The following is a 26,031-nucleotide window of genomic DNA, read 5'->3' as shown; positions in this document are numbered from 1 at the left end:
CCTCTAGACTTGCCCTAACAGATCCATCTCCTTCCTGTGCTGAGGACTCCAGAACTGAACACATGACTCTGGATGAGGTATCACCAGAGCACAGTGGAGGGGCAGAATCACCTCCCTTGCAGGGTGGCACCATGAGATCCCAAAGGAAACAGAGGATTTCTCACCACCAGAGCCGATCGCGAGTCGCTAGGATTCTCACAATATTTTTTTCAAGGACGTTTTTCATTCGGACTGTAAATCTTTTTGGCCAGAGTAAAATGCAGTCAATGCATGAATGAGTTGACAAGTCAGTCTCTGCACATACTAAGTTGCTTTTATTAATCCAGAACTGCATGCTACAGATACTGTACAGCATGAACATTTATTCATTACAAAAAATGGCTTCCAAACCATTAAAAATGAAAATCGGAATAAGAGCATAAAACGGAACAGTAACATCACAACTGTTAGGAAACATTCAAAGTATTCACAAAAAATGTTATAGTTAGCATCTTAATAAACCAGAGAAAAATCTGAGACAGTTTTACAATCGCTTCATGTCAACTACAATGGCACTGAATGAACAGATGAACAATTTTTCAGCTTTATACAGCGTTTTTTGCAACATCAACATGCCTAGGTTTTTTTTTTTCGTTTTAAGTTTGCTACCTACCTGTATGTAGTAAGTGTACATAGAAGTGGCAGTCTGATTTTCCTTTTATGAATAATCTAATATACAGAATTTGGCCCTTAAGGGTTTATACCTCTTCATTTTAAATGCTTTCCGGACAATCTGCTACCAAACACGTCTGTTATAGGTGACATTAAAACTACATACATATCTACCTATGTAACATCACAGCAAAACAGGATGAACAAAAAAATTACAGCATTAAAAAAAAAAAAAAAAGAATAAAAGTTGTCGGGAGAAAGCTAAAAGTCACTGAGAATTTTGGCACATAAAAATTTTGCACACAGCCTACAGTCCTAATGTCGAAGGGATTCAGCTGCAGTTCTGAATGGGAGACACTTGGACCTTGCTATTTTTCAAACAGCACTGCTATAAATTCCTACTAAATTTTCAAGTCTTTTTTGTGTGTGTAATGGCTTTTAAAGCAATTTTTTTTTTCTTTACACTATTGATCCTTGAAAAAAAAATGCGTTTGCGAAATGTCCATTTGGTGGCAACTGTGTTTCATATAGCAAAAAAAAAAAAAATAAATCATGAAAGGAAATCTAAAACAAAAATCCCAGAAAAAATATATATATACACATTTATATATAAACTTAAAAACCTTGTACAAATGAGTTGTTATATATAAGATGCTTACACTAAGGGGGGAAAAAAACTTTATACAATGTCAAGAAAAAAAGGAGAAAAAAAACATTTAAAAAGGGACAACATACAGATACAACAAGCAATTTCTAAAGCAATAAATACTACTGGTCCAATAGCGTTGTGATACTTTTAATTGTTGAGTAGCGTTCCCTCCCCCAAAAAGAACAACACCATGGAACAAGTATATTAACACATTTTTTTTAACCCTTTGTTTCTGTACATTTAAACAATAACAAGTAACATCACAATAAAGGTTGTTTCACACAAGGAAGGGAAAAAAAAAAGAAGTAGTAGCGGCACCGCATTCATTGTGCCCTTAAAGGTTTAAAAACCAGATGTAAAATGATTGGTTCGCAAGCTCGTATTTAATACAAATAATAAAGAACCAATGCCTCCGGCAAGGGCTGCTTCAAAATTGCTTCTTTTTTTTTTTTAATTTTTAAATCAGTCTTTAAAACTAAGCTATTGGAACTACATAACAATTATGTATATATATATATTTTTTAAACGCTACAAAGACTTTAAACAGCTGTTGATAAAAATTTTGGCAGAATCATGAGGCTTTTCTCATCTACATATTTAAAAAGGAGAAATTGAAATAAGAATGGGTCAAATATTGACCAATGAACTCGATAAAACATCAACTAATGTAGCCACGTGGCACGAATTAAAAACGAAACCGAGAAACGACGACAAACAGCGGACGACGACGAGGAGGAGAAGGAAAAAAAAACCCATCAAAGAAAAGGAAAATAAACAAAAATCCCAACAGAATTCATTCCCCCCCGACGGAAACGGAAAGGGCTAATGAGGCTAAAGCTATTCTAAGGACTTGGTTACGAGGGAGAGCGGCTGGGGCTGTGTCCCCGCCAGCGAGCTGTGGGAATGCAAGGAGGACGTCGAGGGCTGTGCTAGGGATGCGGCAGCGGCCGGCGGGAGGGCGGCCGGCGGGTGGTCCAGGGCCCCGTTGGGGCAGCTGGCGGCAGGCAGGGCGCCGGGCTTGCTCGCAGCGCTCTCGGCGAGGACGAGCGAGGATGGCGGCGGCATCATGACCAGGTGCGCCAGCGGGTCGGGCTTCAATGAGAGTGAGAGGGGTTGCGTTTGTTCAGTCTGTGGTTTTGAGTCTCTGGAGGGGGAGGCGAGCATGGCGGGGGAGGACGGAGGAGAGTCTAGTAAGCTTCCATCTGAAGAGGGTGGGCTGACGCAGCTGCCTTCACCTTGTATGTAGCGAACGCACTTTTTTTTTCTCCTAGAAACAGGGAGAGAGTTATCTGTGAATAAAGGGCAGAGATGCTAATGGAGACAGTTATCTAAAGCAAGGAGCTCTCAATTAGCTGCTCTGGGCTCTGCGCAGGCAGCACCCTGGCCCCACACGCCATCCTGAGGGTCTGTCAGGGTGTCCTCAGCTCTGAGCCTGCTTGGGAACCTCCCCTCAGCTAAGGGATTTGGAAAGGATTCACCAATTGCCTCTTCGTCCCCCTCCTCTTCAGGCTGCCTCCTTTCCTTGGTTATTCTAATATTTAGAAAATCAGGCAAGACGTTTTTGGAGCCCACTGTGCTAACCTACGAACTTGGCTTTCCTCCAGGAGAAAAAGAAGTCTTTATAAAATAAAATAAAAGTCTCTGGATGGTTGATGGTATCTCAAGATGTCCCATAGGGCTGTCAAACTCAACAGGGCAATCTCTACACCTGCGTCACCTGTGGTCTCTTACGATGCACTGCCCTTGGGAGGCAAGGATGGCTGCGAACTACTGCTCATTGCTTTCTCCTCTGTTAAGAACCACACCAAATTCAGAAACGTCAGAGTCAGACAGGAGGGATATATAATAGAGAGAATGAGAGAGGGGAAATAAAAACAAAACGAACAAACAAAGCAAACAGAAGAGGAAACAGGAAAAGAACAGGATAAACAGAGTATGATCCAAAATAACAAGAATAACTGGTTGTATGGCCTGCAGGTTGTGGCATTAAATCGACTCAGTTTTAGTTTTAAGGGAGAGTGGTAGATTTGGGAAGCTGCTCGTTTGTGTTTTGGGGAATTTTCCTCTGAGAGGCCTTCCATGTTACTCCAGAGTGGGATCCAATTTCAGGAGGTGAAGAGCATGACGACAAGTACAAAGGTGAAGAGCAACATGGAGCTTATTTCACACCAGGGAGTATGAGTCTTGCAAGAGCCGCTCGTCTTCAAATAAACGAGTAAGTGACCCGACAGAGATCTTTTCTCCTCCCTCTGTCCACTTAATAATGTAAAGGAGCAATGAAAACAGATGATAGTTTCACACCATCTCTCTTGCCAAGTATATGCAAGACAATTCTAGCAGCAGGACAAAAATAATGAGGCAAACAACCACAGCATCTGGCAGCACAATGTTCAGTGGCCACCTTGACCTTAATAATGATGGCTCTCCAGCCCTTCTATTCACAAGCACACTTTCCATGGGAAGTGCTGAACTGCTGTCACATAGCCCGAGGTCTATAAGAAAGTCTGTCTAGAGCAGCTCTGCCACAAGAACTTTGGATGTTCAACTACGCTGCACTGTGCCACAGTGTGAAGGAGCAGGTTGCTCTCACCCTTCAGGAGATACCTCAGCCTAGCTCAGCAACTTCATCAGAGGAAGCACCTGAGCATGGCACAGCAGATGAATGTCACTGGGTAACATCCCCAACTCAACTCACGTAGGTGCTCCAGCTCCACTGCTGGTCGTCAATGTTCTCAGCTATGTGTGGCAACTGTGTTTGACTCAGGTTAAACCAAGGTCTGCTGTCTAGGCAATGGGGCTAGACATTTCTCAGCTGCAAGGCAGATCTAACCAGCTTGATCCTGGAGTTAAAAGATAGAAGGGAACACCGACCCCAGCACCCCATCCTTCTACCAGCTTCAGTGAGGGACCAGTGCTGTGACATCCCTTCCTCCAGAGACCTGGGCTCTGCTCTCAGGTTCTGCTTAACATTCCACATGGCAAGGTAAAGGGTTAGGGCTATTAGAATTTTAACCACGTTAGCCTGCAGATCAATACATGCTAAAAACTAAAGACAACCATGCAACTTAAATGTTAAAAAGAAAGAAAGAAAAAGAGAGAGATGACAGCAAATGAAGGCTGTAAACCATGCTTTATTAGAGCAACGTTAAAAGACAGAAAAGAATTAATTTGGTGGGCTCGAAACAGAACCTGGTCACTCTTCTACTATCAACAAATAACGTGGGAAGCGTTTGGCTCCTGGCTAAGGACAGTTCTGCTGCTCTTTCTCCCCTCCTCTCGCCTGTCTCATCACTTCCTAGCTCCAGCTGTGCAATGCTCCCAGGGCCACAGTTCATGCTCGGACCTTCTGTACAGCTGCCAGTGGCAAAGCAGAACAGCAATGCTTCACAAAGCTCACTGATAATATTTATGTGGAAAGGTGGGTTCTCACTACTTGGAGACTGCAAGGCTTCCCTGCTATCCCCAAATTAAAACAATTTGCAAGCAGAGATGCAACCTCTGCTTGTCTCATCGATGGTGGATGGTCCAGATGCCATACAACTGGACTGCTCTGAACCTACAAGGCAGGTAATTATTTCATTGGAGGCAGCTTGAATCGTGTATGTCAAAAATGCATATTTTTAAAAAATACTATTTTAAGTTTTGTGGACTGAAAGTAAGAGTTCCTATGGCAAAGCAGACTTAAACCAGCTCTACTTGACTTGCTGACTCTGCAGAGCTAAAAATCTTTTTAAATCTAAACACTAGTCTGCTACCAGAAGTAATTTTTCTTTGACTAGGATTAAGGTAGCAGAGTTGTTCTTCTGCTTCTTTTGTATATTAAACTCCTTAACAGTGTGGCTACTTTTAGTCTGAAAAGCCATTTACTTAAATCATGGCAGCTCAAGGTGGGGACATTTCACCAGCCTGTGCCATTCCCACCCTGAGTTATCTGTGGTCATGTACATAGGGTTAAGTGGGACAGAAGACTTTGATGGATAAAACCCAAACCCCTTCAAGCCAAATATTACCAGAATTGAACAACACCAGGCAAGTCTGGTGAAGTGGAATAAGTAAATATCCAAAGAACTCTTTGTGCCTCATTTTTTTCTCCTTAAAGTGGGAACACTTTAATACTGTCTATCCCGCCTCACAAGCACTAGTGCGGATTATTCACTTGTGTGCTGCTCTGTAAGGGTCAGCTGCTACATCAGTCTGGCAAACACCAACAGACTAGACCTGCCTCATGCTGGCCTTGAAACTACCACTAGGAGAACATCGTGAAACCCATAATGCTGCAAAAGTCAAAGCCACAGACAATGACAAGGATTTATTCAGTTGCTGTGAGCAAAGATGTCTCTGTTTCTACGGTAGCAGCAAACTGCATATCTTTAGCACCTAAGATGTGCTACAAAATGCTACCATGCTAGCAAATGCAATGTTATAATGGTTAGGACCAGAAATGTAAATGCCTCCATGCATTTTAAAAAACAAAATCAAAACAAAAGGAAAAACAGCTGACTATCAGTAAACTATCTAAAGCTACCAGCTACACCACTGAGGCCGTCTCTGATGTGCTGCAAAGATTTCTAGATTTCTGATCAAAAGTTGGCTTACATTAAAAGAAAGTTTGTGCTTCACATGTAGCCTAAGCACTGTACAGACCAAACGAAAAGTCCCCTTGCTGATAAAACATAGTTTTAGAAATATGCTGTTTACTCAAGCAGCTAGGGAGAGATACAGCAACACAAACATGATGTGCCCCTGGTTCTGGTACTTGGCATGCACAGTGCTTCAACTACTCTATCTCTAGACTACACAAATCCTGCTGATAGTGTGTAGTGAACTAATCACAGAATAAAGCTTAATTAAACACAGCATTCGAGCCTTTGGCTAGCACGAGGCTCAAGCCTCCTGACACAGTGAAGTGGCTACCTAGCTCTTCTGGTCTGAACCCTCCTTTACGCTATGAGAAACTGCTAAAGTCAAAGATTTTTTTAACGTATGTACTAGCACCGATATCTAAGACCCCAGCTCCTGGGATTAGCATGCCTCAAATGGGACAATATGCAACCTGTGAAGTCATTTCTGGTGCCTTATCTGGTATTTTGACACACAACACCACCCTCAGATCCTCGACACTAAGCACAAACAAGACTGCGTGCAGACACAAAATATGATGGACGTCTGATCTACATTCTAAATGAGATGGAGCACATGGGACTGGCATGAGTAAGAGGGGAAAATGTGGGAGAGGAATCACTACACACAGAGTGTGGTTTGGGTTGAAATACCTACCATCATAATATTCCAAATTCAAAGACTGCTTGTATCAGAACAAAGAAACAACAAATTTAACCAAATGCGATCATATAAGGAAAAAGGAATGAGAAAAGAACTACTCGGTATCCCTCCACCAAGAAAGAAGTACGTACTGAGTTATACATGGAATTAAACTCCAGTAGAACATGGGCTGTTGAAATTTGGGCTCTCTGATGTCTTTCAGCTCCTTTTAATGCTGGAAACTGTCCTACTAAACTTGTAATTACTTTTGTCTAGAGCTCAGGCATTTACAGCTCACTTGTTGGGAAAAAATTTAGGAAAAAAATGTATTTTCAGAATCAGAAAAAAAAAGACATCAGATCACTTAAAAAACTGTTATGTACATAAAACATCTACCGAGGCACAGAAGCCTAGAGGTAGTTATTTAATTTTGGAGATAATACAAAAAAAAAATCAGTACATTATAAGCTGTAAACACTGGCTTTTATATCTCTCATCATGAGAAAACGCTAGCACTGCAGGTGCCAGAACCTTTTTAAAATGCCTTTGGAGGCAGTGGACACAGACCCAAATGAAAGACAAAATACAAATGTCCAGCTAAACTTTTCTTTTGCTGACAAACTGGAAAACATCATTAAAAAGCCAAAAAACTGCCAGCTTTAAGGACTTGAAGTTTTCTTGTTCCCAGTTCTACCACCAGGGAGAGGTTATTGGTAAAGAAAGAGAGAAAATGGCATTAAATTAGCAAGAAATTCCAAAGATCAAAGATTATTAGCAATTGATGCTGTGGGAGAGAGAGGTGGGGAGTGGGGAAAAAAGATTAAAAAAATAAAATCACACAAATGCACTAAGAGGACAGATTGCTTTTATTTCCCCAAAGGCCTAATGGGTAGTATTATACCTGCATGGTTTGCACCATAAACTCTGTCGGTCAAGCCCGAACAATGCCCGACACTTCTTTGGAGTATTTGCATCTGTTAGCATAAGGTAAACACAAAAAATACAACACAATGGTGGATAGAGCTCATTTGGACTGCGCATCTCAGCTACAGCTACGTTTAGCTTGCAAACACCTTTGTTTTATTTGGTAATCTCCCCTCGTACCAAGGACAGGGAAGAAAACAGGACTTTTCACAATGAGCCAAAAGAATACTAAAAAAACCTCTCCGACACGTCCGTGCGTCTGTCCGGTGTCGGTACCCCGCTCACTGCAGTGTTATCAAGGGCTTTGGGAGCAACTTTCCTTGGGTGGAGGCTTGGAGGGTAGGAGTGTGGCTGAGCCACGAAACAGATGGGCTTAAGGCTGATGCTGTTTTACAGTGGATTTTTGGCTAGCAGCAGCAAAGAGGAAGGCAAAAAAAAAAAAAAAAAAGACCAACAATGAAAATAAAAAGCAAAACCCTTTCAGAGAGGTGATAACTCATGGCAGTGTCCCACTCCCTTGTGTCTTCTAGATCACAACACAGAGCTACAAAGCAACAAGGCAGGAAAAAAAGGGGAAAGTACCAAATAAACCAGCTGCAAATCAGCCATAGCGAGTCTGGGAAAACTATACACACCTGCAGGGGCCGCACCAGTTATTCTGTTGATCAAGGCCAAAGCGCGCTCGGCATTTCTTAGGAGCGCTCAGGTCTGAATGAGTTCAAGAAAAGCGAGCAGAAAAGGGAGAGAGGAAAAAAAAAGAAAAGGGGAGAGGGGGGGAGAGAGAGAGAGAGGAAGAGAGAAAAGGGGAGAAAAAAGAGAAAGATAAAAATAAGGAAAAAATAAAAATAAAAAAGGAATAAAAATCAATGTCCTTGTTATTAATTGCAAAATATTGACTTTTGATTTTAAAGTTAAAAAAAGTGATAATCACATTTTTATTCAACTGTTGAGATTAGCTGTTGCAATTAAAGCTGCAGTATCCCTTTATAAAGGACTGTTTCTTTCCCTTTTAAAAGTAGGCAGGTAGAGGAAAGTCATCGTGGCTGGTCTAGCAGGATGTTTCAGGCAAGATTTATTTGGGCTGGGTTTTTTTATTCTCTTTTTTTGAGGTGGGGGGGAAAGGAAGAAAAGAAGCTGAGTATGGAAGTTAGATCCTGAACATGCTTTTTTCTTCAACTCAGATACAAAATAAAAATAAAATAAAAGAAAGGAAAAAAAAAGGAAATCATATCTCCTGGGATAATGCAGCTTTTGGAATAACATTCCATTTATTTGTGTTTATTAATTTGTATTCAAAAGAATGGATAAGAATAAGCAGATTGCGGAATGAGTATGTTAGTATCAGCCAGAAAATAAAACGTAAAGCATGGCAAGGTGCTGAGTTAGTACAGCTAGTGAATTGCAATGAACAGGCTTGAGCAGAAAGGAAAAATAAAGAAATAAAGAAAATCCAAAACTAAAATAATAATTAAAAAAATGCTTATGCATGCTAATGTAAGAAGACTTAGTGGGAGCCATGAAAAATGCCATTAGATTAAGGAGGTTCATTACTGACTTGCTTCCATTCTTTATCAGTCTCTTTAAAGAAATACTGCATATTCAATTTGCACAGTTAGTACAACTCTTGCGTTATTTTTACTGCATTACTGTTTTAATAGCAATTGTTACAAAAACGAAGAACAAAATTAAAAAATACTATCAAACATATAAAAGATATAAAGATATAAAGATAATAAATACTATCAAAACGTGTGGATGGTATTTTTTTTCTTAATGTCATAAGTGTTTAATGTTAAAATCTATAATGGCAGGAAAAAAAATTAAAAAGCAGTTTATAAACTATTTTACATGACTCAAAATGACGTTAGCACCTGTAATCGGAGGAAGTGAAAGGCAAGGATTTAGGAAACATTCGCTGTGTTCTGAAAAAAAAGAACAAATTATACAAAGGCTTCAAAAAACTAAGTCAGGGCTTCTTCAAAATTGACTATGAGATTGCCTATGCAGTATTTCTAATTTCCTATATAGAACGGCAAACCTCCTTAATTTAAAATGGGTGCGATTTACCACTGTAAGGCATGCATCAGAACATACAGGTACAGCCCAAATTAATACCAAACACATACATACGTACATACACGCACACACATATGTGCAAAATAAGCGGACAACTTTATAAACGATGGCATAGGCATTACAACTACGGCACTGCAGTTAAAGGCTTTGCAATTATTATGCACGTATTCAGCTAACGTCACAAGAGGCTCTTACATGCAATGGCTTGGTTACTAGTTTTAGAAGGGCAATAATGCACAAATAATTAGACTGCATTAAAAAAAACGGCTGTCTAGTATAGGAGCCAGCTCCCCGTGAGGCCAGGAGACTCATACCCACCTCCCCCGTACCTAAAAGCATCACACCAGGATTGCCACATTTCCACTAAGTAAGAAATTCAGACTTATTTTTACTTACCATTGGTCTCTCCTGGCTGCTTATCCCTTTTCCTCTTCTTCTTCTTTCCCTGCAGAAAACATACACAAATGAGAAGGATTAAAACCCCCAAAACACGTCTCCTTGCAAGACAGCACTGAGCAATGAGGCTGTGGCTGGTGCAGGAAGCTTCCCAGGGAGGACACCAAAGCATGATGCAACTAGCTCCCAGTTCAGGGAGGTTTGGGGGTCCCCGAGGGGATGTTCACACTCTGGAGATGGTTCAGCCTGACTGCCCTGTACCTTTTGGACAGCCCTCCCCCCAACACTAACCCTCACCAAAGCCATATATAGCTGGGGAGCGGGTAGAAAGACTTGCAAGACGCTTCTGTTGAGGCAAGATTATCACCACTGACAGAAACATTGACACTACTATGCACCTGTTCAAACAAAATCATTCCTGGTCATATTTCTGTGGGCTGGGGAGGGGAAGAAGGGGCAACAGCAGAGGTTCAAGGTGGGAGAGTCCATAAGTGAAGTCAGACTAAGCCACTGGAGTTCCTCAGCACCCAAAATTGACCATTAAAGCAGAAAAGAAAGCCACAGTATGAGCAAAACCTAACCTGCAGGTTTATAAGTGTGCTGACAACTTAGGAAGCAAAGCTAGGAAGAGAAAAAAATCTAGATATAACTAAGACCCTCCCGACATTTTGCTCTATCACAAAAAAAAAACCCCAAAAGCAAAACAACTAGTAATATTTTGCTAAACTGCATCCTTTCCCAGATATTGTCCCACAAGATGATGCAATTTATTATGTTTTCTGACTGAAGAGAGAAAGGCCATTACTCCATTACTCTCCAGCAATGTGGGAGAGGACACGACCAGTAGCCCGACTTCTGTGCAAACTCAATGATCACTTTCCAAGAAAAGAGTTATAAATATGACTCAAAAGACAAAAGAGATTTTCATAGAACAGTTTGGATCAGAAGAGACCTAAAGACCACCCAGTTCCAAACCCCCTGCCAGCACAGGGCTTCTGCACTCCTGTCTTGCTTGCTGAGAGTTGTAAACTGTCACCTGGCTGTCCAGGCTGTGACAAGCATAGTCTTGTTTATGAGAGCCTTCTGGTGATGGAAAAAGCTGTGTACACATTTTAAAGGATTTTTAAAGAGCATAATCCTGCAGCCTGGATAAGAAATCATCTCCGACACCTGTGAGGTCATTTTCGGAGATATGAAAAGACGTCACTGAGTCAATTGCTACAGCAGCCATCAGTCTGACACAACAGGCAGACAAGACAGACAAGTATTGCTCCTAAAGGTCCCTAGGAATAAAATAGGGAAAAATGTGGTATCTTCAAGTCCATATATCACAAAAGATACAAGAGGCTCAGCCTGCTCCATCGATATTGATCTAGATTGACATGAATGCTGTGAAAGTTAGTGAATTTTTCCAGCCGTACAACAATGTAACCAAACCCAGACAACTGCCTCAGGACCATAAGCTTGATTTTTATTTCATCTCAAGGAGGCCACTTGCATAATTAACAAACTACATCTGTGGCAAATTTCCTTAATTTTCACAGTACATTTGGGAATTCAATGATTACTTCAATTTGAGACCTTCTAACTTTTTTCATGAAGGCCAGCCAGGATAGAGGTCAGTAGTCACCTGCCCTTTACAAACTCTTCAAACTTAGCATTAAAGTACTATAGGTGCTTTAGGGAGCAATCTGTTAAAAATTGCTGATATACAGGATCGCCAGCCAGGGACCAGGAATTTCTGGCTCCTTTTCAACACGAGCTTTGAAAACAGTTCCTAACAAGAACTGAGAGATCCCACTGATTTCTTTTACACTTTTCAAAGGAAACAGGGAGAAGAATCACCTGCCCTGATTGTTCGATTTCCGTGTTATAAGAAGATATTTGAATACGTAGCTAAATTAATAAATGGACTTAAAAATTATCATGGCCATTTTTCAAGAGCTCTGCAGAAGACACTGTTTTGCCTTTGTCTTAGATTGTCCTTCTAAGACTCGAGCAGATGCTCTGTAACACTTTCCACCACTGTAGTATATAAATTCTTCAGCCACAAGCAAATCCGCATGTAAATACTTGCTAACCATTTTGGCAGCTCCCTCTACAGCACCAAACCAACATGGGTTTTGACAGGATTACAGAGTTCATTGGTACTAATTTTCTAGACAAGCAGCAGGAAAGGTGACTAGACCCTTACACACTTTTGAGTCCAGCACTCAGCACTGCTTAGCATCTTATATTAGATCTCAGGAAGAGCAAATGTACCTTGTGACACCAACAAGCCACAAGGGATTCCTTGAATCCTCTTCTCTTTTTTAAGAGTAAGCTGAAAGCCGTGGTTCTTGAATGTACTGCTGTTATTTCTGAAGACATGGGCTACAGCTGGCCTCATCCTCATGCCTGATGCAAGACACCTAATAATTTAACCATTTCAAACAGCCCAAATGAACTCCCCTTCTAGATGTGTGAAGGACTCAAGACCCTACTAAATGCTGAGGGAGGAGGGAAACTTGGAGAGCTCTGAATGGATCAGGAAAGGAGAAATAAATAAGTCCTGAGGATGATGCAATAAAGTACCGCGCTCTCCTCAGGCAGGAAGGTTCCCCCTGAAGGTCACTTGGGGGTACAGCATCAAGCCGCTAGGAAAGCACTGGCTTTCTCATCCTGTCCTTTTTAGCTTGAGAAGAAAGGGTTTCTCAGTGCTCACACGGTGAGGACCAAAGTAAAAGGTCCTAAGTGCTGAAGGCTTTGTACATGCCCATCTGTCGGTGCCACAGTCACTGCACAAGAATGAGCCTTCCTGAAACCACAGTCAAGCCTCTACTCCCTTTTGAACACCCAAGAAGACAATGCTGCACAGTGCTGAAGAACTACCTGAAGCCTACGGTCTGATATTCTCTGGACAGACTACACCAAAAAGAAAGGGAAATTATGTTTAAGTAGGAGCAGTGCCTCGTTGGGTTTAAAGAGGTTTCCTCTGAGGAGCACGCACAGCTACATCTGCAATTATGAAGAAAGAAGGGAGTGAAGCAGAGCCTGATGGAAATTAAAGATGATAAAGAAAGAAGGATTTGAAAAATATCCTTAAGCACATACTGCTAAGAGAGCATGTGTATTCACCACTGTTAAAATGGTGGAAGAGCACAGAGAGCTGCTGCTGCTCTAGGCTTCGCTTGCAGACTCTGAACTGGCTTCTTCCCATCCATATATATAAAACCACAGATTCACGTAGAGGTAAATGTTACCATGGATGAAGTACACATTTTATGTGATTTACGGCAAAATAGGATATTTATGGTAAAATAGGCAGTGACGATGACAACGATGGAAGAGAGAGGCTTTAAGAAAAACAAAATGTGTAACACTATACATAACTGGCATCAGTCTTGCAGCTGCTGGTCCCCAAACCCACAGGGAAGTCTGCCTGGCAGGTGGGAAACCAGGTTTATTCCAGTGTTAGAGATCTTGAAAGTTCTAGGTGATTTTTATTTCAAGTTTAAAAAAAAATAATCAAGATGTTTCTATAAACCTATTGAAGGGGGTTTAGAGCTTCCACCAATCCAGAAGCCTGTCAAGAATTTATGGGTTTAGGCTTGCAAGCACTTATTACCAGATGCACTATTTACCCTTCATGGAAGAAGGGGTTATATGCTACTAGTAAGTGGTTACAACACTGGCCTTATGTTTTTAACAGGCAGAAAATTCTAGCACTTTCAGCTATAAAACGGGCTTTATGAAAGGCAGAGGGGGAAATCAATCTTAAAAAGACTCTATGAATTGATCACAAAATCCAAAACTCTTTTTAAAAAATGAGGGGGGGAACATGGCTATGAAAAAGCAAAACATAATCAAAATATACAACAGTAGAGCATGGAATAATTCATTTAACTCCACTTGAAATAAGACTTTCGAATAAGTCACGCTTTTGTTTTGCCAGTCCTTCTCTGAAGCTAGGATAAGTCATTCTTCCACTTTCCACTATACTCTCACATAGATAAGCAGAAAACACTAATTATTCATCTTCTTGGTGGAAAGGAGAGAAGCCATACTAGGGAAATCTTTAATTTAGTTTAAAAAATAAAATTTAAAATGACCACCAAACCAAACAGCAGTTCCAGATGCTGGTAAAAGTAAAGGCAAGAGATTCTTCACAGAGCTCTACTGCCATGCCCCAAATCTAGCCTTTCACTGGTCCCAGCCAGGAAGCCTCTTCCAAGTGGAGAGGTGAGATTTATTCCCAACAGTTTTAGTATTGCAGAGGGAAGCGTTGTTGTTACCAGATTGGGATCCTGAGACACACTTTCCAAGTAGTGCTTGTGTGCAATGTGTGGTCATAGTTCAGCAGGTCACATACACATTTCTACAAGCTGTACTACTAAAACAATTTCCTTCTCCATAGGAACCTACATAGTTATCCCGTGCGGACCAGCCCGGGTACAGCTGCATATGAAGCTGTCGTTCCTTTCTTGCTAGTTCATAGTATTTTGCTTGTTCTTCTCTGGATAACGCGTGCCACTGAGGTGAAGAAAAGAGAGAAAGACAAAATAAAAAGCACAAGTGTTTTTTTTAAGCGAGTTAACAACAGAGTATATTATTTATATATAAATACAGCTAGAGTTGATTTTCATGAAAAGCCTCTTAAAAACAGATGATCTGGCATGCTGCCATTTGAATTTTATTTATAACTCCAGATTGTACCTCCAGTTAACTCCAATGAGTCACTACTTATCATTTACTTTCACTCAGCCCCACCATTTCCTAATGAGAGAGGAGAATTAAGAAACAAAGAGTAGGTGAGAGGGTCCGGAAGCTGAACCACTTGTTGCGAGCTAGATCTCAGTTATAGATTTAGAGAAGGTCTCTCCCTCTCTTCCTGACTGGCATCCCCTCTTCTCTCCTGGCTCTCCCAGGTGCTGATATTGGTACTGCACTTTCCAAAGGCTTTTTCCTTCCTCATTTACTTTTCTGCTTCTTTCTAGGACAAAATATGAAATTTGAGATTTTCCATCACCAGGTGATTGAAATAACACTGCTATTAATTAACTTCCTCTTTCCTACCCATTATCAAAAGAACAGGAAGACACAGTGATTCAGAAGAATGCAACTCCCTTTCTTTGCAAGCAGTGTGAATTGTCCCTGCTTGTGCTTCTCCCTTGTTACTTACCCTCCGACCGAGGATTTGGTTGATGGCTGCGCTCTCTTTCAATGTGCATTCTGCTACAACTTTTGCTCTCATTTCCTTCATATACAACATAAATGCATTAAGAGGTTTCTTTATGTGTGGCTTCTTTTTCTCTTCTTCTTTTTTGGAGTCCTGATGTTTTCTGAAGGGTAAAAGATACAAAAGACATAAACCACACACTGAGAACTCTCGTGAATTTATTAAATTAATCCCCTCAATCCCTCTAGCGTTAATTCTTCGAAATTAGTCTCTAGAAGGAGGATCAGAAGATTCTCTAGGGCCTTCACCCTGGCTGATCTATAAGAACAGTTCTAAGAGCGTTATACGAAAACCTATCTCATATTTATGCAATATCACTGAGCACTCTTTCTGCCTCTAGAAGGGATTTGGAAGGACATGGGCACTCAAGAAAATGGGTGCATGGGGAGGGCTTGTAAGCAAGATGGTAGAGGAAATAAATACATCCCAGCATCACTGGGAACTGAAATGCTGTCTTTCTGCTTCACTGGTGAAGCATCAGGAGCAGAGGTAGACGTGGGATCTCCTTGGTTCAAACCTAAACTCGATACCAGCTCTCTCTGCAGCTTTGAAAAAAACATTTATGCCCTGTTTATTGCCTCCTATTGTGTACCCAGTACCTCACAGCTTCAAACTGGGCACTGAGTAACAGGGAAGCCAGTCAAGAAGCCTGAGTCTCGACCGAGAAAATTCCACTGTCTTGTTGAAATGGGTGAAATTAATAACTAACTCCTTGTCTGTATCACAGAATGACTCTGAAAGATTGCTAGCATTATTTTGACACACTTTGTTAGGTAAATCGTGTTCAAATCAATTGAAACAGAAGAGAAAAAAGCAATTTTAAAAGTATTTTACAGCAAGAACATTCCTACAAATCCCAGCCTCTTATAAAGCCATCCATGCACAGGTGATGTTTGAGTCTTCTAATAAAAAGACATGGGAAGCAAAAACTTACGAGCTGTGGAGTGAGCCAACGTCGCTCTGGGAAGATTCCTGTTTGACTGTTGGTGTGACTATGGCCGGGTGAGGGATTCCAGTTGTATGTAAACTATGGTGTGGCGGGACCATGTGTGGAGGAAACCTAGAGGAGAGAAAGCTGTGTAAATCGTCAGAATAAAAATGAATGAATGGGGAGGGATGTGTACACACATAAAAAAAAAAGGCATATAACAGGCACATGACAGCTAGACAAAGCATATGAAAGCTGGCAGCATTAATTAGCAATAAATTAAACATAATGGCTCTTCTAATGTCATTAAAGCCAATCTTCCCCTTCATTATCATTACTGACATGAGACATCATGATTTTTAACATATTTAACAAACGGCAAATTCAACTGGATGAACTTGGATGAAAGCGGAATTTCAGCTACCTGCAAGAAAATCCACCAGTCCATTTCTTTGCTAAGAAATTATCTGTGGCAACCGAGGAATCAATTTTTATAGTTCTGAATCATGTTGCAAATTTAGGATGACATCTTTTGTTGCATATTGACAGCAAAATAAAATATTAATGCCAACCCAATCTAGATGCATTTTTGATAATCCTTATAGATGCCTCATTAGCTACATTTTGTTGCTGGAGCAAAAGAAAATATTTATTTGTGTCTAACAGATCTCCAAGCCACATTGCCTTAACAGAGGGTGGGAAGATTGTGGAATTAAGTCAATTTTGACCCATTAAGGTAAACCAGGAAGGCTTAAATTAATGCAAAATAACACTCTAGCGTTTCCTAAAGAGAAAAAATGCTGTCAGCTTTATGGTTTATGGTAATATACATGGACAGGCCCTCATCCTGCAACTCGATTCAGAGGGATGTGCAATCCTTCTGCACGAATCGAATTGCTTGGTCAGGGCCACAGCACAAACATGGCACAATCATTCAGACTTTTTACTTTTTAACCAAAATGACAAACTTTTCAAAGGCAGAACTGACTTCTTTTCAGTATTTCTCAACAGTCTCAGAAAGGTTCTGCAGTGAATAAGAAAAGCCCACACTGACTTATTGCCTGCCCCTTAGAAACTCCTGCTGGAATCAATGGGTTTCCAGGAAATGCAATCTTGCCTAAAAATTTAGTTCAAAAATAACTTCCCCAAAATCCAGGGCTAAAGTGATTACAGCAAATTACAAGGTTTTTTTAATCACTGCAACCTCCTACTCTCATCCCAGATTTTGCACTGATTTTGCGCAAATAAAGCACCCTGAGAATATGGAACACATAATGGGACAAAGAATTATTTCTTCTACCATCAATATACAATGATTTTTTTCTACCAAACATGATTTAATATGGGGTGATATACCATGGATAAGTAGACTGTGTACAAGTGTCAGCAATATAATGAGATTTCTTTATTTTTCCCTCTCTTATAATTCCATTACTGAGCTTAAGCCCCCCTAAACTGCCTAGACATTCTCTACATCCACAAGATGACACAGTAGTACTTTCATGAACAAGAGGTACTGTCCACTATGAGCTCTGAGGATCTCTGTCTATCAGCTTGTAGTGCTTGGGATCAATAGACAGAAGTAGTTTTCTTTGTAGGCAGTGGTGAGAAGAGCAGGGACTGACAGGGAGAATGTGAAATTGTCCAACTGTAGAGAACTGCAGCTCCTCAAAAAGACATGGAGAGGAGGAAAAGAGGAGGGTGTGATGGCAGGGGAAGAGGTGAATGGGCATCAAAACAGTCACTCTTTCATGGATTTCTACTTCTGCTGAAGACCCATGCACACAAATCTCCACATGGATTGTCAAAATGCTTTCCCCGCCCCCTGACAAAAGTAGCTGGGTGAGAAGTACATGTTTGGGGAAATGCTTTGGTGCATGGTAGCTCAGAAGAGAAGACTGTGGCGAGGCTGCAAAGAGGCCAATGTCTTGGTCCTACTTATGCGACAGAATAACCTCACCATCAGCAAGATATGAGCTAGGTCTTTGCATCATTTTCTTCTGCTCTTCCCTCTCTCTGTTTGTGTGTGTGTGTATTTTGATTGGACATATTTAACGTTTCTTCACACATTGCCTGGGGCATTCAGTCATAGCACAATGCAAACAATAAAACTGGCAGTAAGAGCTTTTTTAAAAAAAAATGTACAAGCATGGGCAAGAATAAAACTCACGGCACAATCCTGACCTCACTGAAGTGGTATAAGCATAGAGATAAGAAGTTGGCACACATCCTATCAAAGGACTATCTGTCCTAGGCAAGACCCAGCACTGAAGTGAGGACTATGCTGCTCAGGCTACCTAGGGTTCAATCTGGAACGAGAGCCAGAGACAATGGGGCAACAACGGATGAAGATGGAGATGAAGAGCCTACCTTCAGAGAGCAGGCAGGAAGAACTGCGCTTGTTTGATACGAGGACGCAGTGGGCATATACCAGCTAGGAAGAAGAGCTGTATGCAGTGGTAGCACAAGGTATGAGAGTACACCTGAATAAGGTTAGATTCATTACTGGAGAAGGGCTCCCAAATATCACAAAAGACTGAAGACATTAAGCTTCTGAAGAGGACCCCACGATGTGGCAGTGATAACTAGCTTCTCTAACAAGGATCTGGTCAAAAAATCAACACACTAAAAAAATTAACTGTGCCCCCGTGGTGGATTGTTGCATGGTCAGGATCTTCAAGGGAAACAAATTCAACAAAAGGTAGGGGTTTATTTTATTTGCTTATTTTTGATGAAGATGTAAGTACCTCCAACTAATAAAAATTGGAGGAAAGTGAAGAAAATCTGAAAAAATAAATACCCACCCTTAATTATGGAAAAATGTTTTCTGAATTACTATTTAGGAGAAAGAGAGTGAGCGTTGGCACACAGGAGAGTGACCAGGTGGGGAAGAAGGGCAGTGGAGGAGGACAAGCCTACATACGAGTGTTGTGTGAAGGCTTGGAGGATGGCAAAGCCTCTACTAACTTCAGCTGCCCTGAGATTTTACCTACTGAGCTCTAAGCTTCAGAGACACAGCAGCTTTCGTTGGAACTCAGTAGTTATTTTTCGGGTGGCAGTTTCCCCAAGAAAGTTTTGTGTTCATTACCAATGACCATCCATTATTCCACATGGAATCTCTCTCTCTCCCTCCAAGACACAAGGCTGCCCGTTGGACTTACACACCCCTTTCTATGTTTAGGGCTATAAAAACGCTCCCCAGAACCTGAAGTCACCCACGGAGTCACATGGACCTCAGTGGACTGGGTGGGGTTTGGTCTTAAGTCCAAGTAGCTATTTATTTCCATGTAGACATCCATTCACATGGCAATACAAGTAGGGGAAGAGTGCTAATTTTTAAGTTTCTGGCTACATTCCAACTTCAGTAATTACATTCAGCAAAAGTGAATTTCCCCTGAAATTTCAATTGCAGAAGGTATTTTCCACTGCCACCACTTAACTGCTGTGCCGTTTTGTCTGGTGTAATTCTGTTAAATTATTTCCTGATTTCCTCTCACAGCAGTTGTCTTTTCATAGTGGGTCCACTGTTTGACCATCAGTCGGTTAACCCTGTCTCAATTTTCATTAACAGCATATTATAGAGGGGTAATGAAGGATCAAGAGATGTTACAAGCACGTTGCGTGCATACAAAGAGAGTGGGGCAATGCTACAAGTGGAAAAGAGAGTTGTAAATGGTTAAAACAACCCGAAGACACTACTGTAACAGTCTAAACCACTTATGAAAACCACTATTAGTGACACATTAACCTTTTATAAACTATTCATAAGCACACACTAACTAATGAACTGTAATTACTAAGCTTAGGGAATATTCATGGCTGGGAAGTATTATATGCTCCAAAGGTCTATACCATAATGCAGGCAAAGATAGAAAGGCTCTGGAAAAATGTGGATGGAGGGGTAAGGCTGGGGTCTGCCCTAGCTTTGACATTTGAGCAGAGACAACACAACAGCTCCAAGATTTGTACCAGAGCCCTGAGGGGCTGTTGCCTGGAGGCCAGCCATGAACCTCGTGTCTACAGGCAAGTGTGGGCATCCCTGGGCACACCAGCCCCATCTCTCAGCTACTCTAGCTACTCAGGGCAAGAGTTGTCCCACGGCTGAGCTCGAGCGCTCCAGCTGATACAGAGGGCATGAGAAAACACGCGTCAAACCATGTATCTGAGCATGGTCTGCCCAGAGGGTGTTCCCAGCTATGGGAAACCAGGAGAGAAGTTTCTGGGCTGAAACAAAGGATAAACATCTTAAATCTATTCATCAGCCTGTGTGTGCGCCTGAGCATGTGTGCACGTACGGGCGCATGTCAGAGGCAAAAAGAAAGGCTCTGTGTGTGTGCACACCCCTCACCTTCGCCTTAGACATCCCTCCATATTTTTTTCTCTAGACAAGTATTCCATGAATTGCAATAAACACCCTAAAAATTCTAAGCAGCTCATTATACTCCACTGTCTCCTTTTATGGCTCCAAGCCAGAATATAATGATGAGTCTTAACTTGTTAAGGACAACTAATTTTTTGTTCCTGGCTGTCTCAGGGGCTTCTCTCTTACTCACTCTCACTTTACTTCACTGTTGACATGTTTCTGTTAACTGGATGTCATCTGCCTGCCTTGATTTTATGCACAAGCAGTGGGATGCATTTTTCTGTGCAACAATTCTGCTTTGAGTTGCATTAGATTTGTCATTATTCTCTCATTTTCCCCTTGCACTTGTAACATTTCATCTATTCCTGCCTTATTTTTTGAGCCACGGTGCACCCACATTATGGTTTATACATGATCTTGCTCCCTTTGAAGCCGGCAGATTTCAGAGCCAGCCCTCGTCAGGAGAAGTGCCTGCTACCAATTTAGCAGGCTGAGGGCCCCGAGCTCCAACAACTCAATCTAAAGGGGGTCACAGGGTGGCACAAGCGAGTGTCAGCAAGTGCTGTTTAATTGCCAATCTAGGCTTCTCCATGGTGTTTAAAGTATAATGACCCATCACTTAATTCTGAGAAGTCCTGGCCCTGCTGCTGAATGGAATGAATATCAAAGGATGTGCTAGAACAGGGCAAGAAGCCTACATTTCCTATAACTGCCATAAGTATAATAGACCTCTACTTCTGTCGTCCCATTACCACAATAATGTATTTAATTTGCTGTGTACTCTTTTTAACTAGATACCTTTCATAAAGCCTATCTTGGGAATATAGCCTTCCCCCCCCTCACATTCCCCCCTCCCTCAAATGACTAGCCTCTCTAATAATAATTAAACTAAATCAAGCTCTACTTTGCCTCACACCATGCCTGCAAGTCTTTCATAGATATTAGAAAAGATTAAATGGAGGGAACCATTGTTTAAATTTGTGTCTCTCTCCCCAGCCCAGGATTTATTCCTCCCCTGGGCTGGCTCTATTAATTTTTTTTTAATGTTGATTTTCTGGCTGTGTCTGTTTGCTGGGCAACATGAGTAAATTTTTATTTTTCATTTTTAGTCTACTTATCTAAAGCACGCAACATGCTATTGCCCATTCACTCATGAGCTCTAGTTACAGGTTTCCATTTCTCAACAAGGTGTTTTCCCCACTAACCCCTGCCATTCCAATCTTTCCCTCCTTAAATCCTCAATACACCAACCTTCACATATTAAACTGCAGACATACAGAGGAAGGGGCAGAGCAGGGAAGAGCCGTGGAACCTTGCTATGTAATGCATGCTAATTTAATTATGTGCCATCATCAAAATGGATTAGCTGTTTCAGCCCATCAGGAAAGTCTAAACCTCCACCGATTTAATTAACCAGACTGAAAATCAGATGAACAGAAAATAAAACTATCATTAGGAGCAATTAGTGATTACTTAAACATAGTGCTGCCAACCAGTTTGTAAATAAAACTAGCAGCCACTGGAAAATTAGATGGAATTAATTGGAGGTAGGGAGGGGGAGAAATATATACTTCTAAAGCTTTAGAGGGTCAGGCAGGCCCTTTTATGTTGACTATCAGTGTTTGGAGCTTTGGTAAGAGAAAACATAGTGCAATGATCTTCCTCCCAACTCTGCTTGAAGAGCAGCCCTCCTCCCTCCTGAGCCTCCCTTCTCGCACACAGAGCGCTGCTCCGGGTGACAGCCACCAAGAAAGCAAAAGGTGTCATGACTTTTCTTTCTTGCTTTTTCAACATCACATTCTCCCAGCTTTTTCATTCAGCTTGGCTTTAAAGATGCCTTCCCGCTCCTCCACATCTCCCTCAAAAACAAATACTTAAAGCCCAATGACAGCACTAAAGGCATCCTTTTCTCATCCAATGGGAAGGTACCCCGTGTCCTCTCCTCCTCCGCCCCACTGAAAAACTAAGGATGACTGTTCAACCAAAGTGCTTTCAGAAATACGTGGCCTAGATGAAATGCCCTCCTCTAGAGAGGGCAGCAAGAGGAGTTACATTTGATCTCAGTTCAGGACCTCAGTATTTGAACTCACCTTGACATGGAAGCATTGACGGTCAGAGCTGTTGGGTAAGGGTGGCGGAACCCCCCTGTTGTGATTGGATACACTGGCTGACCTTGCCTGGCAAAAAAGAAGGGAAAGAGAGAATGAGAGAAAGAAAAAAGGGTTTAAAAAAAAAAATCACAACAAAAAACTTCTCTCTGCACAGTAAGCTTTATTCTCATTTGATCAGAACAAAAATCTTGGGGATTGTACAGCAAGGATCAAAGGAAAGAAACACAGAACAATTTGAATGCCATAAATCTGATAGGAATGGCTAATTAAATTTTATAACCTCTGCTTATGTCAATAGAGACCCTCTCCCCAAGCTGAAACTAGGTGTTTTGTTGTAATAATTAAAGGCGAAGTCTCGCTTGCTTTAATGGAGCCATCACACTAATTGAGGGCTACACATCCAAAGGAAAACAATAATGAATGTAAATTTATACCAAAATAAAGTACAGTGAATCAAAGGACTTCAGTTGCGCTTTGGGCCTCTTTCGGTATTTAGATCTCGGTGAGAAAACATTAAATTAACAGAGCTTAATTTGTAGCCTTTTGTCAGATTAACAAGTGTTGACAAGAGTTACCGGGGGAGAGTCCCCAAGAAGTATTGTGGGTAACCAATAGACAATCACACCTCATTACAATAATTAAAAAATACAGCAACATGCAAAACAGCATCCTCATGAAAGACACACAACTTTTTCTGATTGAGGTTTGTCTGTGCTGGCTAGTTCTTTTCATCTGTCCTTCAAATATATCATCGGACTGGGCAGGATGCTTTCTGGGAGGGTACTATGCTAGAGATATCCAGGCCAGTTAAGCATAGATGGGTTGGGAAGCTAATGGTGATGCTTGAGTGGCAACACGAGGGGAAATAAAAAGCTTGGGCTACTTCTGCCAAGTTAGCCATGCTACTCTCCTAGAGCAAAGACAAATGTGATGGGATCGTCCCTCAACAAAAAAAAAAAAAGGAGGAGCTGTAAGAGCTATAGGTAGATTAAGTAGACGATGGGTGTTGACTTGACCAGCAGCGATGGCAGAGTGACAGAGATGACCATGATCACTTGCCCGATGAAACTAGTCACGTGGGGCAACATTAGCATAGGTTTGGCTCCCATGACACAAGGTTCAAGGAGGACAAACCTGTGTCTGCACACATGAAGATGTAAAGCTCTGAGACACAGATAAGCAATGTGGCACAGGTCAACAACAGCCAGGAATTTCTTCCTTAGGCTCCTGCATTTTTAACGTTACTGACTTTTGGCATTTGCTGAGTGTATTTCTTTTAAATCCTGAGGCTGTTACAGTGCAAACTTGAGCTAAGCACTCACAACAGAGGTGCATGATCTGGCTGTACTGCAGCTAAGCCCAGCAAGCAAGAATAAAAGGAGTCGATGTGTTCTATGGGCACTCAGTGTGTCCTCCATCAAAAGTAAAACACCACAAATGAGGAGGAATTAAAGACTTCAAGGAGCAACGTTCTGCGTTTTTCTTCTACTCATGCTGGGCTCCTCTTCAGAAACAGCCTTCTGCAGAGAGCTGACAGACATGCCTCACCCTTGGAGTGGGAGAGCCTCTACCCAAGCACATTGCAAAACCACCTGGGAAGGGAAGGTAGCCTGCAAAGCCGTCAGAAGCAAGCTGCCTGAGCTCCAGCTCCACTGCATCCACACGTCTATGCTTGAGAAAGGCCCTCAAAGGCTTTGACGCCAATCCCTCCCCAACCTGAGACCTGTATGTGTATGCAGATTCCCTGCTCTGCCTTGCTTTCCTATGGGGTGTGAACTCCACTTCCTTACAGAGGGCAAACCTGTGGAGAGGTACTTGAGCACAGCAGGAACAAACTATATGTAGCTTTGGGCAATTTATTTCCAAAAAAATATGATCTCTCTAATACTGATGAGGCCTGTTATGTGAGAAAAACAGGGTAATAACCTTGTTTCTTAATGTGTAGAACTGTTGTATCCAGCAGTACAAATGTATTTTGCAAGTATTTAAATCAAATATGGTGTACAAAATGCCCAGGCAGTGCTCAACTGTATTATAAAACCATTTCAGAGCTGGCAAAATAAGAAAAATGAAGAATCAGTTACCAGAGGGAACCTCATAAGCAACAAGGCTCTGTAAGTGGGATACAAGGAGCTGAAAAGAAAACAAAACGCCTAACTAACTGTCCACAGTTTTTTTCTTAGCTCGTTTTAACATAAATTAATTCCTCTTTCTTGTTCGCAAGAAAATTCCATTCCTTAGATGCCAACTGCCCAGCCAAATCTCAACCAGGAATGCTGCTCACTGGCCGATGTAAAGCTCTACTGTTTCACACGGAAAACAAAAGGGGGTTCAATTGGGAAGGCCAATGAAATTTAAAATCGCACATTTATAGTGAGGATGGCCCTGTTAAAAAAAAAGTCCACTAGAATTGCCCTGAGCCACCAGAAAACCAAGCCTGCACCATGTGATGCCGCATAAAGGCATTAACAAGAAAAGGACATTTCTGGACATTTCTGCAGAAGGGTTTAAAAAATTCATGCTTCACAAGTCATCAGCTGGTTGACACAACATGCAAAGCTATGCCCAACTGCTCGTGTTTGTTTAAGACCACATGACCTGGCATAAGTTTTAATTAATCTTTATGGGGTGGGTAAATTCATAACCACTCAACGAAGTGGCAGTTGGCAAACAGACTTATCTCACCGCACACACAGATGCACACGCACACGCGCAGACACGGTTCTTTAACATAAATTTTACACATCAAAAAAGAAAAAGGAAATTAAAAAAATGGAACTCCTTACTGTGGTACTAACCATCCTAGCGGATGGGGGATTTGTCCTACAGTGCCCGGTGATAACGGATAATAAGGAGATATATCTGGAGGATGTGGAGGTCTTGGAATTCCTGTGGAAAAGAAATGTAAAGTAGCATTAGTGTTGAGACATAGAAATAAATAAAGTATAAGGAAAAAGCACATATGTTGCTAAATTGCATCAATTTATTTTTATTACAATACTCATGGGTTTCCAGAGGCTGTTTCACAGGCTTACTTTACAAAGTGAACTTCTTGGCATCCCATTAAATGAGATTCAACCAGAAAAATCGATGTGATTTGCTCCCTCAGTCACATCTCCAATCAGAGATAATTATTTTGGTATTTAAGATGAAAATTTAGGAGTCTCAGCTATAGTTTTTGTATGATGCTGTGTTAGGTGCTGTTCTTAAATGCTCAGCAGAAAGATGGTCCTTGTATCAACTTCATAGTTATTTTGGTCTCCAAGCCACCAAAAGGGCACCAGGCTCTACCCATTCTTTGTGTACTCAACAGCATGGAGGTTCTCCAAAGTAACCACCAAAATGAGCTACAAGGTCATTATAATTGCAAATGATGACTGCTTTTGAGCAAACCTAGGAAATCCTCCTGACATCTAGAAGTGGAGGGGAGAACCCCTAGAAGTGCTTATTAAA

The 26,031-nt window shown here is 41.4% G+C and overlaps 1 protein-coding gene across 26 annotated transcripts in view; it reads right to left on the bottom strand.

The window, feature by feature from the left end:
• Nucleotides 1–298: 298 nt before the first annotated feature.
• Nucleotides 299–26,031, bottom strand: part of TCF7L2 (transcription factor 7 like 2) — a 180,770-nt gene continuing 155,037 nt past the window's right edge. For 3 of the 26 annotated variants that reach the window (XM_069863262.1, XM_069863272.1, XM_069863263.1), the window contains 9 exons: nt 25,365–25,467; nt 22,558–22,644; nt 16,111–16,251; nt 15,120–15,279; nt 14,363–14,470; nt 9,959–10,007; nt 9,358–9,408; nt 8,122–8,194; nt 299–2,567 (listed from right to left, as the gene is read on the bottom strand). In XM_069863262.1, the coding sequence (XP_069719363.1) occupies nt 2,138–2,567; nt 8,122–8,194; nt 9,358–9,408; nt 9,959–10,007; nt 14,363–14,470; nt 15,120–15,279; nt 16,111–16,251; nt 22,558–22,644; nt 25,365–25,467 (1,202 nt within the window). In that variant the 3' untranslated portion in view covers nt 299–2,137. Of the gene's footprint in view, nt 2,568–6,576; nt 6,603–7,463; nt 7,537–8,117; nt 8,195–9,357; nt 9,409–9,954; nt 10,008–14,362; nt 14,471–15,119; nt 15,280–16,110; nt 16,252–22,557; nt 22,645–25,364; nt 25,468–26,031 lie in introns of those variants that run through there. The other 23 variants (XM_069863267.1, XM_069863274.1, XM_069863287.1 and 20 more) reach the window with 21 other exon arrangements.

Source organism: Phaenicophaeus curvirostris, chromosome 9, assembly GCF_032191515.1.
Source record: "Phaenicophaeus curvirostris isolate KB17595 chromosome 9, BPBGC_Pcur_1.0, whole genome shotgun sequence".
NCBI lineage: Eukaryota > Metazoa > Chordata > Aves > Cuculiformes > Cuculidae > Phaenicophaeus > Phaenicophaeus curvirostris.
The sequence above is the reverse complement of the archived record's forward strand: the minus strand, read 5'-3'. Positions and strand labels throughout refer to the sequence as shown.